Source organism: Gopherus evgoodei, chromosome 8 (genome assembly GCF_007399415.2).
Source record: "Gopherus evgoodei ecotype Sinaloan lineage chromosome 8, rGopEvg1_v1.p, whole genome shotgun sequence".
Taxonomy (NCBI): domain Eukaryota; kingdom Metazoa; phylum Chordata; order Testudines; family Testudinidae; genus Gopherus; species Gopherus evgoodei.
In genome coordinates this window covers 82,985,379-83,000,242 of record NC_044329.1, presented here as the reverse complement: position 1 = coordinate 83,000,242, position 14,864 = coordinate 82,985,379, and the positions used below count along the sequence as shown (strand labels likewise).

General features: G+C 40.7%; 1 protein-coding gene across 1 annotated transcript in view; it reads right to left on the bottom strand.

The window, feature by feature from the left end:
* COL24A1 (collagen type XXIV alpha 1 chain) overlaps window positions 1-14,864 on the bottom strand; it is a 253,533-nt gene that overhangs the window by 140,246 nt on the left and 98,423 nt on the right. The window contains exons 13-18 of the mRNA XM_030572150.1: window positions 12,645-12,698; window positions 9,710-9,754; window positions 1,889-1,942; window positions 1,743-1,787; window positions 1,313-1,366; window positions 367-420 (exon numbers count right to left, since the gene is read on the bottom strand). Of these exons, the coding sequence (XP_030428010.1) occupies window positions 367-420; window positions 1,313-1,366; window positions 1,743-1,787; window positions 1,889-1,942; window positions 9,710-9,754; window positions 12,645-12,698 (306 nt within the window). The remainder of the gene's footprint in view (window positions 1-366; window positions 421-1,312; window positions 1,367-1,742; window positions 1,788-1,888; window positions 1,943-9,709; window positions 9,755-12,644; window positions 12,699-14,864) is intronic.

Here is a 14,864-nt window from a genome sequence, read left to right as displayed (position 1 = left end):
GAACTTCTAAGACTGAATTCAAGTCTTACTTTATTTGTATTTTGGGGTAAGTGATTTATTATTATGGTGATGATTAAGTGAGCCCTAAATACTCAAGTGGCCTTCTACACTTCATGGGAAATCTGAACTAGCAGATTAATGACTGAGCAGCAAAATGCCTTCTTATGGACCAGAATCTGTTCTCAGTTACACCGGTTATATAACTCTCTTGACCCCAACAGCATTAACTCCCAATTTACACCAATGCTAGTGAGATCAGAATTGTTCCTCAAAGCAGCTGGATTGCCTGAATGATACAAACAAGTATCAACCCACATGCCACATACTGACGTAACCAGAGTAAACAAAATAAGTGTTCAAACCTACAGGAGGCCCTGGCTTTCCTCTGATTCCTGCTGGTCCTGGCAAACCAACAGAACCCTTAAGGGGGAAAAAAAAGCTATTAAATATTGTTGTTGAAAGTTATTTGTAACATTGCATGCAGTAAAAAACTGCTTATACCTTCCCACTTGTGCAAAATTAATTAAATATCAGCTCAACACTCAGACCAAATTTAAAATTCGTTGAGCGGTTCTGAATCAAACTCTTCCATTCATGTTACTGCAAAATAATTCAGTTAGTTTACACTATTTTAATTAGTTGTACTGCAATAACAACATACCAGTTTAGAATTTTTATAAAAACAATCTTTTGTGTAATTTAGGAGTTATGGATTACCTACCAAAGATTCCATTACTCACATAGGTACGAAAAGCTTGTTTATAAACCATTTTCATTATATCCCAGGGCATTAGGTCTGTTTTGAGCAGGGGATTGGACTAGATGGCCTCCTGAGGTCCCTTCCAACCCTGATATTCTACGATTCTATGATCCTGGGCTGTCTGATAACACATTTTTGCCTGGCTGCTGACCACAGTTTTCAGGTTTTTTGGGTCAGATAAAACTTTAGGCTCCACCCCAGGAGGCTCCTTGGCTTCTATTGCAAATGACCTGTATAACAAGCTCTCAGTGAGTTTTGGTGGGAATTAGACTGCTCTGTCCTCCCTCTTCTTACAGCATGTTTTCTGACATGCCTAAGTGCACACATGGCAGCCAGAATTTGACTCATACATTTTACATGCCTTTGATCATTATTTTCATAAATAAATAAATTTTAAAATAATGGTATAGAAAATAAAATAGTGCTGGGGTATTCAACTGATATTGCTGAATTCCATTTGATTGTACATTACTTGCTGCAATTTAAAAGAAGAAAAGGCCATTGGGATTATTAGATCAGAAGATATGTCAAAAGAGTGCTGTCTTAATTTACCTTGTCTCCTGGATAGCCCAGCTCACCCGGCTCTCCTGCAATGCCTTGTTCACCCTAAACAACATATTATTTTAAACAGACATATATATGCAGCTTAAACGGTGTATTTTTCAGACTCACAAAAGCAGAAAGATTTAAATCAATGTTCAGTATTTAAAACTATAACATGGTTTTTTGAAGGACAGAGCATAGTGAACCGCTGTACAACCCAATCCTGCAAACATCACTAACACAGCGCTTGACAGCACGATTCCTGGTAGTCAGCACTATGCACAGTAGTGTTTGTAAAATCACACCCTCAGTTTGCAATAGCTTGATAAAAAGAAAACAAAAGAGGAAAAAAATGAAAAAGGGATGCTTTGCAAAACAGATGTGAGAAAGACTGTCTACATGTAATATATCTCTATGAGAATGGAAATATTTAGATCACCTTATCACCTTTCATTCCAGGCTGCCCCATACTCCCTGGAAGACCCTATTAAAAATTAAAAAACAAACAAACAATGTTTGACTATAATTTGAAAAATAGTCAAGGCAATTGGCAAATGGTAAAGTGAGTTCTGCTTAATGCCATACCAGAGGCCCAGGAATTCCAGAAGGTCCACTCGGTCCCACAGGCCCAACACCACCCTAAAAGACAGAAAATAAGATGACTGTATTAAACTTTTACTTACAGGGGGACTGCTTCCTGAATGATTCAGGGAACGGGAAATGCCATAAAGTATCTTTTGCCTCTATGTTATTGGTTGCATTTCAGCCCAGGTTGGCAGTGACTGGAAGTGTTTTCATCTGTTTGCTGTTTGGAGATGCAAATCCACGTACTCATGGACAAGTATCCAAGTATTCTGGGATGCATTAACAGGTGTGTTGTAAACAAGACACGAGAAGTCATTCTTCCGCTTTACTCTGCGCTGGTTGGGCCTCAACTGGAGTATTGTGTCCAGTTCTGGGCACCGCATTTCAAGAAAGATGTGGAGAAATTGGAGAGGGTCCAGAGAAGAGCAACAAGAATGATTAAAGGTCTTGAGAACATGACCTATGAAGGAAGGCTGAAAGAATTGGGTTTGTTTAGTTTGGAAAAGAGAAGACTGACGGGGACATGATAGCAGTTTTCAGGTATCTAAAAGGGTGTCATCAGGAGGAGGGAGAAATCTTGTTCACCTTAGCCTCCAATGATAGAACAAGAAGCAATGGGCTTAAACTGCAGCAAGGGAGATTTAGGTTGGACATTAGGAAAAAGTTCCTAACTGTCAGAGTAGTTAAACACTGGAATAGATTGCCTAGGGAAGTTGTGGAATCTCCATCTCTGGAGGTATTTAAGAGTAGGTTAGATAAATGTCTATTAGGGATGGTCTAGACAGTATTTGGTCCTGCCATGAGGGCAGGGGACTGGACTTGACGACCTCTCGAGGTCCCTTCCAGTCCTAGAGTCTATGAGTCTATGAGTCTATCACAAAACCTCCACCATTACTAGCATCCTCTATCTCAGCAGAAGCACCATGAACTAAACTACCCTCTCATTCCTAAATGTCATGCACACCGAAGAGGATAGATGCATATCTGGTGGGGGAGTGTGAGAAAGCTTGCACTTGTTATGTAACTGCAGTCTGTAACTTCAGTCCATGCTGGGACTGCCAAATCCAGCCCTTTTCTGTCAGCACCAAATTTTATTTAAATGAATTATTCTGCTTTGAAATATGACACTTGTAAAGAAATCTCAGTGATTTCCATATCAAGTATACCCAATATACAATGAAAAGATGCATTTTTCCTAAGTACTGGCTGTGCACATTTAGCCTAAACTCTAGCAGCCAAGCTGGGTTCTTTCATTCTCATGCATCTTCACCAGTAAATAAAGGTTAACTATATCAAATTAATTACCAGACTACTCCTCTAGGTGATTTAAACTTGCACTTCCACTACTAGATGCTTCAAGAGAAGAAACAGAGAAAAAATTAAAGGTAAAACTAAAAGAATCAACAGTATATTCATGCATGATGGTTAGATGAACATGAGAAATGATCTGATAATGGCTACAACCATCAATACAGGGAAAAATGCTTTTCTGTTTCCTGCCATTGATTCTACAATTTGAAAAGAAAATGGCAAAATGATTGTCCTAGTTGCTGTAGATGCCATCTAAGAATGCAAAGAAAAGTATGAGGATGAGGTCTTTCATCATTTGCTGAGATAACGGAAATAGCAGAGAAGATGAGAGAGCTTCCCAGGTGCAGCCTCCTGCACTTCTGATATATTCAGTACTTAAAACAGCCCTATAACACATTTTGAAAGTTCAAAAATCCTTCTGCAGCCACCAACAGCCTCATGGTTAGTTGACTGAAAAAGGAAGATTGACGACTCAGCTTCCCAATGATGCCTGCCTGGTAAAATTATCAGGAAAACTGTCTCTCTACCTCTGCATCCAGCTTCCATGAGTGCTTAGAAGTATTGCTTTGCCATGGTCGCTGCTGCCAAGAGGACTGAGTTCTTGACTGAAGTGTGCTGCTTTTGCTGTGGATATTGCATCAAGGCAAACTAATTTAAGCTGCCTTAGTGGTCCTATAAATATTCATTGAGAATAAGAAAGGCATTGACTGAAAAAACAGAATTTCACACATGGGATTCTGAAGAGAGACGTCACACTTTCCAAAGTAACAGAAGGAGGTTTCAGATGGGTTTGACAGATCACTGTTTGATGACACTAACGTCACAGTCTCCATGGGAATGTGGCTTGACCTAGTTAACAGCAAAGAACTAGAACTATACAAAAATAAAACAGAAAAATTATTCAGAGAAACTATAGACCCTTTGCATTATTTAGGTACCATGACTGATCCCAGATACAAAGCTTATAGATTGAGTCTAGAACAGGAAGAAGTAGAAACAGTCCGATGCAATTTAAATCTGAATTCCTTCCTACTCTTCTAGCACTTAAAATTGAAGATACAGTTTCTCCAACAACAATATATTGCGAAGGAGATTGTCTCAGTTTGTTGTACCAAGATGGTGTGAACCTGTGGAAATAAAATCACAGGTAATAGAACTGAATTAATAATTTTGTCATTTTTTTTAAATTGCCAGCATCAATTGAGTGTGTATTAGCACTTACTTGTTGGTTTGGCTGAAAAATCGTAATAGGCGCTGAATGAGCAAACAGCAGATCAATATCAGGCAAAATAAAAGAGAAGTCTAATTACACAGTAGAGTGATGACTCTATTGTGTTCATTTGTTTTACCTACAGAAATGCAAGCTTTTCATTTAAGACAACACATGCACCTTGTGATGCCTGAAGAATAAACATACTTATTATGTGAATCACCTAGTATGTGATTCACATGGTTTATTTCACAAAAAACATTCACTGTGTTTTGGATTTTTTTTAAATGTTGGGGAAATATTATAACAGTCCTAGTCAGTGTCACATGCAGACCAACTGTCTTCAAATTACACCCTCAGTGACACATGCAACCTCATTGACATCAGTAGGTTTGCATAGGTGTAGCTGAATGGAACTTCATAAACAGTTCTGATGGGGATGCACAAGTAGGCATAAAAACTCACTCCTGGTGTGTTGGCTCCAGAGAGCTAACAGAAGTGAAAAAGCAAATACAAACTTATTTTTGTCAGCAGATAAGCCTCTGCATACATCTGTTAAGCTGTTACTTTTCAGACAGAACCACACTTTAAGTCTGAAGAAATATATACACTAAGGCAGGTCTTCACTACCCGCCGGATCAGGTAGACGTGAATAAATCGATCCTCGAATGCGCTCCCTGTCAACTCTGGAACTCCAGCTCACGAGAGGAGGAAGTGGAGTCAACGGGGAAGTGGCAGCGGTCAACTTGCTACCGTCCTCACGGCCAGGTAAGTCGACCTTAGATACGCCGACTTCAGCTATGCTATATATAAGCCCAGTGTAGACCAGGGCTTATATATAATTGCAATTTTTCCCATTAGAATAGTGCTTGTAATGCTCTAATCGTGATAGCCAACATTTACGTGTTTCATGAGAAAGAATGAGGAACGTATGCTTCTATCTCATTACTAAAAGGTTGAAAATGAGAAAAAATTCAGTTTCCAGAATGTTGAGTATAAAACTATATGTGACATGAGGGAGGAAAAGAGTAATTTGTCCCAGCTTGTTAAAAAAGGAAAAAGATATGTTAATTCATCATTTCTGTTATTTCTGAATAGAAAAGCTGTGCTCTGATAATTACAGTAGCAAGTTTATTCAGAGTCTACATCTTTCTAAGGCTCATAGCCTTGTAATTAATGACAGATAGAATCATGCAGACAACCAGAATTCGGAACTTGGCAATAGTTTTGACACTTCCAAAGAAACAATAGCAGGAAGTGTTTACAAATGTCTTGAAATCAACTCTCCCCAGCTGCTTGCTTTACCATCACTTCTATGAACAAACAGAATAATGTACATAGTTCTCATCTTGCACATACTGTAATTAGATTAAACACATTACTTGATTTATTACTGACAGCTTCAGCTAGAATTAATGTTGCATTGGTATCCGCTGTACTACATTGCAACACGTCATGACATAATGTAATATAACAAACATTAAATGCCTTGGGACAAATGCTCAGGTCTTTATTTTTTAACTCAGTCCTCAAAGCAAATGGGAGTATGCCTGAACAGTGTCTGAGTTAAAAAGTGAGGGTCAGATGGCAGCCTTTAAGCCATAAATTACATTCAGGGTGTGGGTGCAGTATAGGAGGAGAGTCAGCCTTCTACCATCCCTTTAAAGGAGCACAGTCCCTTGTAAATACACCTTTAAAAAACAAACTGTAGCCTTGAGGATTCCCTGTGCTACTAGGAGCACCTTGAAATACAGCACTGAGACTTGATATTGAGGTACAATGAGCTTTATGCCAGCACTGCCTGACTATCCACACAGCATCGACTATGATAGATCTCAAAGTTCTTTCCTATAATGCAATGAGCTTATTTAAAAGCCTGCGATAGATTCCCCAGGGCCATCTGTTCTAAAGTTGTTCCAAAGCCCTGTTCAGAAATCTGGAGGGAATGTCACCACCCGAGGCCTGTTATCTACCCGGGAGGATTAATTTCCAAAAGAAGCAGATTTTCCAACACAGCCCTGGTTCAAATTTCTGTTGGAGGAAGGTAGCTTTGAAATCCACCAGAATGTTCACAGGATCCTATCCAGCTGCAATGAGGATGCACCACATCACTTCCCTTCCCACTACCTTGACTAGTTCATTACCTTTTGGGGAAGCAATAGCTCCCTATCATAAGCAGGATATATATCCTTTTGCACACATGTTTTGTCTGCACATTTGCCACACACAAGACTAAACTCAATGGAGACCATAGTTGGGATATAGTTAGGATATAGTTGGGACTCAACTATATCCTACTTCAAATGAAAGTTCATATGACCCCTACTGAGAAGAAACAAAACTACCCAATTTTTTTTTTTTTACATCTTTAAAGCTTAAAATCTGGAAGCAATCAGAGCTTTCCTAACTAAAACTGTTAACAGGCCACATTCCCCCACATAATTATGTACCATTAATATACTTGGGTAACTGATCCTACCAGAGCTGATGCCAGGATTCGAACCCAAGTCCTTCACTGTTAAAAAGCATTAGATGCTATTTCTTGAGCTAGCAGTTCTCAAACTTCATTGCACTGTGACCCACTTCTGACAACAGACATTTCTGCATAACCTCAGGAGGGGAGACCAAAGCCTGAGTCTGCCCGAGCCCTGCCACCCTGGGTGGGGAGGCTAAAGCCAAAGTCTGAGCCCCACTTCCCTGGGTGGGGTGGGGAAGGGCAAAGCCCAAAGGCATCAGCCCTGGCTGGGGGCTTGTAACCTAAGCCGGGGGCTTGTAACCTAAGCCACATTGCCCAGGACTGAAGCTGAAGCTTGGCCCCACTGCCCTCAGGCTTCAGCCCTGGGCATCAGGGCTCGGACTTTGGCTTTGGCCTCAAGCAGTGAGGCTTGGGCTTTGGTCCCAGGCTCCAGCAAGTCTAATGCCACTTTGGGGTCCCAACCCACAGTTTGCGAACTACTGAAGGAATAAGTACATTAGCTGAAAGCATAATCTCTTGTCTGGGCCAGCTACTAGAGGAGGACAAAGACATAAGAATGGCCATACTGGGTCAGACCAAAGGTCCATCTAGCCCGGTATCCTGTCTTCCGACAGTGACCAACGCCAGGTGCCCCAGGTGGAATGAATAGAACAGGTAATCACCACGTGATCCATTCCCTGTCACTCATTCCCAGCTTCTGGCAAACAGACACCATCCCTGCCCATCCTGGCTAATAGCCATTGATGGACCTATCCTCCATGAATTTATCTAGTTCTTTTTTGAACCCTGTTATAGTTTTGGCCTTCAGTACACAGTTCTCTTACTATGTGTTTTAATTTGGGGGTATACATTTAAGTTGAACCTCTATTATGGTGTCTTTAAAAAGTTTCCATTCAGCTTTCAGGGATTTTACTTTTGGTGTTGTAGCTTTTAATTTCTGTTTAATTAACCTCTTCATTGTTGTGTGGCTCCCCTTTCTGAAATGAAATGCTACAGTACTGGGCGACTGTGGTGTTTTCCCTACCACAGGGATGTTAAATTTAATTATATTATGGTCACTATTACCAAGTGGTCCAGCTATATTCACCTCTTGGACCTGATCCTGTGCTCCACTTAGGACTAAATCAAGAATTGCCTCTCCTCTTGTGGGTTCCATGACAAGCTGCTCCAAGAAGCAGTCATTTAAGGTGTCAAGAAACTTTATGTCTGCATGCCTTCCTGAGGTGATATGTACCCAGTCAATATGGGGATAGCTGAAATCCCTCATTATTTTTGAGTTTTTTATTTTAATAACTCTGCGCATGGAACTGAAAGCATTTCAGAGAATGCTACCATGGAGCTCCTGGACTTTAATCTCTTACCTAGCAGCTTAAATTTGGCCTCCAGGATCTCTCTCTCTCCTATCCTTCCCTGTGTCATTGGACACATGTTCCAAGATGGGGTTATATTTGTATAACTAGGATTTGGCCACATCTGCATTATATGCATTATCATCGGCAGTGCAGCTTAATTATCATCTGGTCATCCAGGTGATGACTTATTGTAAAAAGTCACTTACTAATAGCATATATAGAAATAGAACATTTTGAAGGGGACACAGGAAACAGCACTGTGAGATTCTGCTTTTAGACCTATTTAAGGCATGTTTAGTTTTGAGAAATGAAGACTGAAATGACAACCTGATAACAGTCCAAATACATTGAAGGCTGTTATAAAGAAAAATGTGATCAATTGTCTTCCATGTCCACTGAAGGTATGACAAGAAGTAATTGGCTAGAAATGCAGCCAGGGCAATTTTTTTCTTTTTTTTTTTTTTTTTTTAGATATTAGGAAAAGCTTTCAAACTATATGGATAGTGAAACACTGGAACAGATTACTAAGAGAGGTTGTGGAATCCTTATCATTGAAGGTTTTTAAAAACAGGTTAGACAAACACCTGTCATGGATGGGCCAGGTCCTGATTCAGTATAGGGGGGGGTGGAATAGGTCAGTTTTTGTTACCCTTTTCAGACGTCTGATCTCTCTTGCACTCCCCCATGTTACACCTCACGTCAAAATTACTTGCTTACAAAATTAGACATAAAATACAAATGTGTCACAGCACACTAGTATTGAAACATTACTTACTTTCTCATTTTTCCATATAATTTATAAAATCAATTGGAATATAAATATTGTACTTACATTTCAGTGTATTCTATATAGAGCAGTATAGACAAGTACCTTTCTGTATGAAATTTTAGTTTGTACTGACTTCACTAGTGCATTTTCTGTAGCCTGTTGTAAAACTAGGCAAATATCTAGATGAATTGATGTACCCCCCTGGAGACCTCTGCATACCCCCAGGTGTACCCCTGGTTGAGAACCATTGGAATAGGTGACCTCTCAAGCCCCAGCCCAGCCCTATATTTCTATAATTCTATATCGGGCCAAATTCTGCCCTGAACACAATGGATCAACAACAGCAATGAAGTGGGACTATACACCTTAACTATATTGTATAAAATATTGCACCTAACAGCAAAGTCAAAATGAATTAGAGGGAATAAACTGGCAAGCTGAGTTGTTTCAAACAAAAGTTCTGATCTGCTGAGACTGGGTTTATGTTATTAAGTATACAAATGTTCAAACTCGAATGATGGAAGAGCAATGCTGTAAAATTATTTTATTAGAATGACCAGAGCAGTTCATTAAACTAAGGTTAGATTTAAATAACAACTCCAGAATCTCTTCGTTTTGAGATTTATTATTAGGATTCTGGACACAGAGACAAAATGTAAATATTTTAAAGAAGTTCGAATAAATGGGAAAAAGTTATACTCACTCTCAGCCCAGGAAATCCAGGAGGCCCAATGCCACCAACAGCTCCCTTTAAAGAAAAAGTGAATATGGAACAATCAGAACTTTAATATTTTAATACACCCCCACAGGTAATCAAAGATGAGCTGCAAAGAAAAAGAAATTGGAATTCTGACCTCTCTCTGATGTATAAATAGGGCCTGAAAGATGACCGACTAACATTATGCATAAAAAATGTATGTGCTAAAAGCCCCTTTATCAAGGAAAGAGAACCCATAATAAACATGACGTGAGAAATGAAATCCTGCCTTTAAAACCAGGGAAGATCAGACTTGATATTCCTGCTATTTTAACGGGGAAAAACAAAAGAGGGAATGGGAAACTATTTTTTTTTTTGTGGGAGGGGAGACACAACTTTTATCAGGCTCCTTTTATCTATAACAAGGAAGCCAAAAAAGGCCCAAGCTCCATATAAAAATGAATTTCTTTGCAGACTGCTCTGAAAAGCAATGCTCTCTTTATGGGCAATTGTTTATGTATATCTAAAGCTGATTCCAGTTTTAGTGCACATCTGAAGTGAACAGAGAGTTCATTATAATGATTCCTTCTTTCACAGCTGAAGAATATTTTTTAATAAGTTTCAGAAAATAAATTACTTCAAACTTTTTTAGCAATTTTAACAAACTACTGGCTCTTTCCCACCCAGATTAAACTCTATGGCGGCAGAACCTCAAAGGTGCTACGAACCTTATGGGTTACCCAGCCTCAAAGATTGCAATCTCTATGCTCTCCCCCTTTAGCCACCCAGGTCTGCCTCCTTCCAGGCTCAGACTCTATGCAGTTGAATTACCATAAGGCCAGTCAGATGATAGAAATATGTCAGGGGCTCAGTGCAGCCTTCCACATCCTAATGTTGGAGGTGGGGAGTATGAAAGCAAATCTGGGCCCACTGTGAAGCTATTGTTTGGGCTTTCCAGCTGTGAGACCAAAAGATTTAGAAGGTAACTTCCTCCTTCTCTGCCAGCCACCCATCCACCAACCCCAAACACCTCTGCCGAACCAGCTGGGAGGGTTCTATTCTGCACGGGCTGTGGATGGGGAATGTAACATGTACATGATTAAAGGCTAGGGAGGGAAGCATGAAAACAGGGATGGAATAATCCTGGTAAACAGAAGCAGGCTGGGATGTGGAGAGTATGATTTGTCCCAGCCAGAGCTGAGATAACGGGGGAGACTTCCTGAGTCTCCAGGGACTTCTAGCTCTTATTACCACAGAACTCCCAGGCAGCATGCAGTAGCTCCTGCTCCACATCATCAGCTCTAGAGTACGCTCAGTGAATATCACATTATATTTGCAACCTGACCTCCAGCCCCCTGCAGCTGCAGACTTGGCACCTTGCCTGAACCAGCCCTGCAGGGTGGGTTTTTTGCTGGCTATTTGAGGAGACTGTGATATCCGCAGCTGTCTTGCTAGATTAGAAGAAATTCATTTTCAAATGTGTGGTGCTAAAATGCAGTTCTTTGTAATGTTTAAGTCTGCAATTAAGGACCTAGCCTTGCTGAGTTTGTCTCTATTAAAGTGTTGCTCTTCCCCTTCAGTTCTGGTGGAAAGAACGCATCTGCTTTAGAGAGGGGCAGAACGAACTGACCCTGGTGTATAATTTGTACAGCAGTTGGTTACACTAATAAAGCCCTTTGAGTTCTTTCAAGATGAAAAGTGCCACAGAAGAGAAAGATATTATATTACCAAACCCCTTGGTGAGCTTCATTCCAGAGATCTGAAATGCCGAATACATTTACTGCGTGCCAAAATCCTGGTGCCACTGGGCAATCAAGGCACCAGCAAAACTTTAAAGAGTTTCCAGGTGGTGCAGCAGAGGAAGGGTCATCCTCAGAGATTTTGTTACAGTTCCCTGGTTCTTCGCCCAGCTCCTGGTCCCCATCCAGGTTAGAGTAACCCGTAGGCACTAACTGCCCATCTTTCCCAAGGGAACATCCATCAGCAGAGAACAGCTGCAATCTGGCCACTCCTACTACTTGTTCTTTGTGTCCAGGGCCGGCTCCAGGGGTTTTGCTGCCCCAAGCAGCAAAAAAAAAAAAAAAAGGAGTGATCGCGATTTGCGGCAATTCAGCGGGAGGGCCTTCGCTCCAAGCAGGAGTGAGGGACCCTCCGCTGAATTGCCGCCGAATACCTGAAAGTGCTGCCCCGCTCCAGAGCTGCTGCCCCAAGCACCTGCTTGATAAGCTAGTACCTGGAGCTGGCCCTGACTGCGTCAGGGACCATGGGAAGAGTGGTGGAGGAACTAGCTCTACATCTATGGTGGGCTCCTCCAAGCCAGGGGAATCCACAGCTAAGAGCTGCAGCCAGAGTCAACTAAGAACCGGACAAGAGAGAGAAGCTCCTTTGAAGTCAGTACTGAAACAATGACATGATGACTGTCACATGTTTTGATTACTGCATCACCAGAGCACTTTATTCTGAAAAGGTGTTGCCAAAGAAAGAGCAGCTGCCCTACAGGTCCAGAAGCTTATTCAGTAACAGTTCAAAGGTTAAAGCTAGTAAATATCTGAACATACTAAAGCCAGCTTCCTGAGAAACAACTTCAGAATATCCCCTTTTTAAGAGACCCTGGAACTGCAGTTTACTCATATCAGTGCAAAGTCATGCCCTAGGGCCCTAGTCACTAAGGATTTTAGCAAGAATGCAGATTTCTTTAGTTAGCCCTAAACAGGCAAGAATTTGATCCTGAAAGGTGCTGAGCACATTCAGCAGCTTTCAAAAACTCTCTTGCTTACCTTCAATGTAAAATCAAGAGCAATAGCAAATTTCTAGTGAACTTCATTGAATCTCTCCTTCTTTTCAAGGGGTTTGTTTGGTTTTTGGACAGGTTTTATCATGGACACATTTTAATACCATCACATTGTAAATTGCAAAGTCACACACACAGTCTGATACTTACAGGACTCCCATCTGCGCCAGGGGGGCCTCTGTTTCCAAAGTCACCTGGAAAACCCTGGTAACAAGAGAGAGGTAACACTGTTAGAATCACAGCACACACCAGATATTATTTACACATTACACTTGGAAATGTGTACAAATGTGTAAGAAATTTGGCAAGAACGAATGACTTGTCCTTTCTTATCCAAAGCTTGGAGGTTCTAAAAGAAGCTTACCGGAGTAAGAATTTCTATGGAATTTGGACATCACTGAATTTCTATGGAATTTGGACATCTAATTCCCATAGGTCCCTTTGAAAGCCCCAGCCCAAATTGATCAAAGGTACTAGAAAGTAAGATGATATTAGCAAGAAGGGGGGAAAATAAACGATTTCAGCTGCAGAATTCAAAACACACTTCATTGTCTTACTCCAAAATCCCATCCAGGAAAGATGTGAGAAGATTTTTTGGATGACATTTTGAGTTGCAAAAATATGACATTATCCTCTTACTGAGCCCTTATTAGGTCAATACTACGCAAGTGCCCATTGGAATGTTTCTTTGGGGTCTTCTGATACCCAGTTCCATGCCTTTACTACAAGATCACATCTTCCCCATGCCCTATAGTATTTACCTAATCCTGTTTTTTAATATTTATGGATGAAAATTCAATATGACAAATGTGCAATAAAATCAATGAACAATATGAGGGACTCAGCACTGCTCAGAATTAGACCTTCATTTTCTAACCATTCTGAATGCAAAGTTATCCTTGCCAATGTAAACTAATGCATGCTTGCCTGGTTGAATCTGCAGCTAGAGACTGAAACAACAGCACCAAATGAGGTATGAATTTCCTCAATCATCTTAGCGGAGTGTTGACTTCAGAGTTTAGTTATCGGGTGGTGCTATGTAGTCACCAGATGCACCTGGAATCTGACTGGACAAGTGAAATTTCAATTTTGAGCCAAAATTAGCATTGTTGCCTGGGGCTGCAGGACTTGTAGTCCTGCCTTCCTGAAATCATGGTCTTTCTCGCTCCCTATTAAGGATCCTATTTTACTTCCCCAGCTGTTGCCTCTGGAAAGGAAGCACGAATTGACTGAATTATTTTAATTCCTAATGATTTAATATCCCTATCAAATGCTCACTAACCAACTGGAAGAGCCACATGTCAGAGAGAGTGGATTCAGTGCTGTGGTGCACAAAAGTTAATGCCCACAAGAGCAGCATAATTCTGTTGTAAACAAGAGCACAAAAAAATGTAGCGATCAATGCCAATATATTAAGTTGGAGGGAAGGTGTGTAGTGGAGAACTGTGCAGAGCACTGCTAGAACCAGTCTGATTTAACACATTTCTTAATAACCTAGAAGAGGTAGTAAAATAGCACACCAATGAAATTTGCAGATGATACTAAATTGGGAGGGGATTCTGCTTGGAAAAATGCAAGCTAATACAGCCAAGAAAAAAAAACTTAAATATACATAGTATGGGAATAAAATATCTTGCAAGCACCAGGGCTGTAAGAGAGCCAAGAATGATCCTGGACACATGAGCTTGTGATACAGCTGTAAAATTCCAGTGCAATTTTCTGCTACATTTGCCAAGACATCCTAAAAGTAGGCAACATGGTATTTGAATGGACAGTTCATAGTTGCTAGCATAGTATTTTTAGACTGTAATAGAGGACACAGTTTGCTATGTTTCCTTTCCACCCTCACAGGTATTTCAGACAGTGGATTAACACAATTTATGGACTTCCTGGCCATCCCTCCACAATTGCTCTGATCCATCCCTACCTTTCTCAGTGCATTCTCATAGGGTTTGTCTTGTTCATACTGCAACTTCAGCAACATGATTTAGCTCAAGTAATTCAAGTTCACTAACACAACTGTAAATTCTAGTGTACTGTAGATATTCCACAATAGTTTGTTCCAGGAGGTAAACATTTGTTCCTAGTCATGGTTCACCCTAGGTCAGTGGTTCTCAACCTATTTACTATTGTGGGCCGCATATGTGGCCCACAATATGTTATGTGGGTCGCATCCAGTACTACCTGTATGGCCCTGAGGATGTCACATTGGCCACAGCTGTGTGCTGACTGGGCCACAGGTTGAGAACTACTGCCCTAGGCTGAGCCCCAGGGTAAGCTAGGATCCAGAACATACTTTTGGGAGTGTTTGCATGAAGATTTACAAATAATTGCGAGTGTGCATGTTAGAATTCACAACTAGTTAACTCA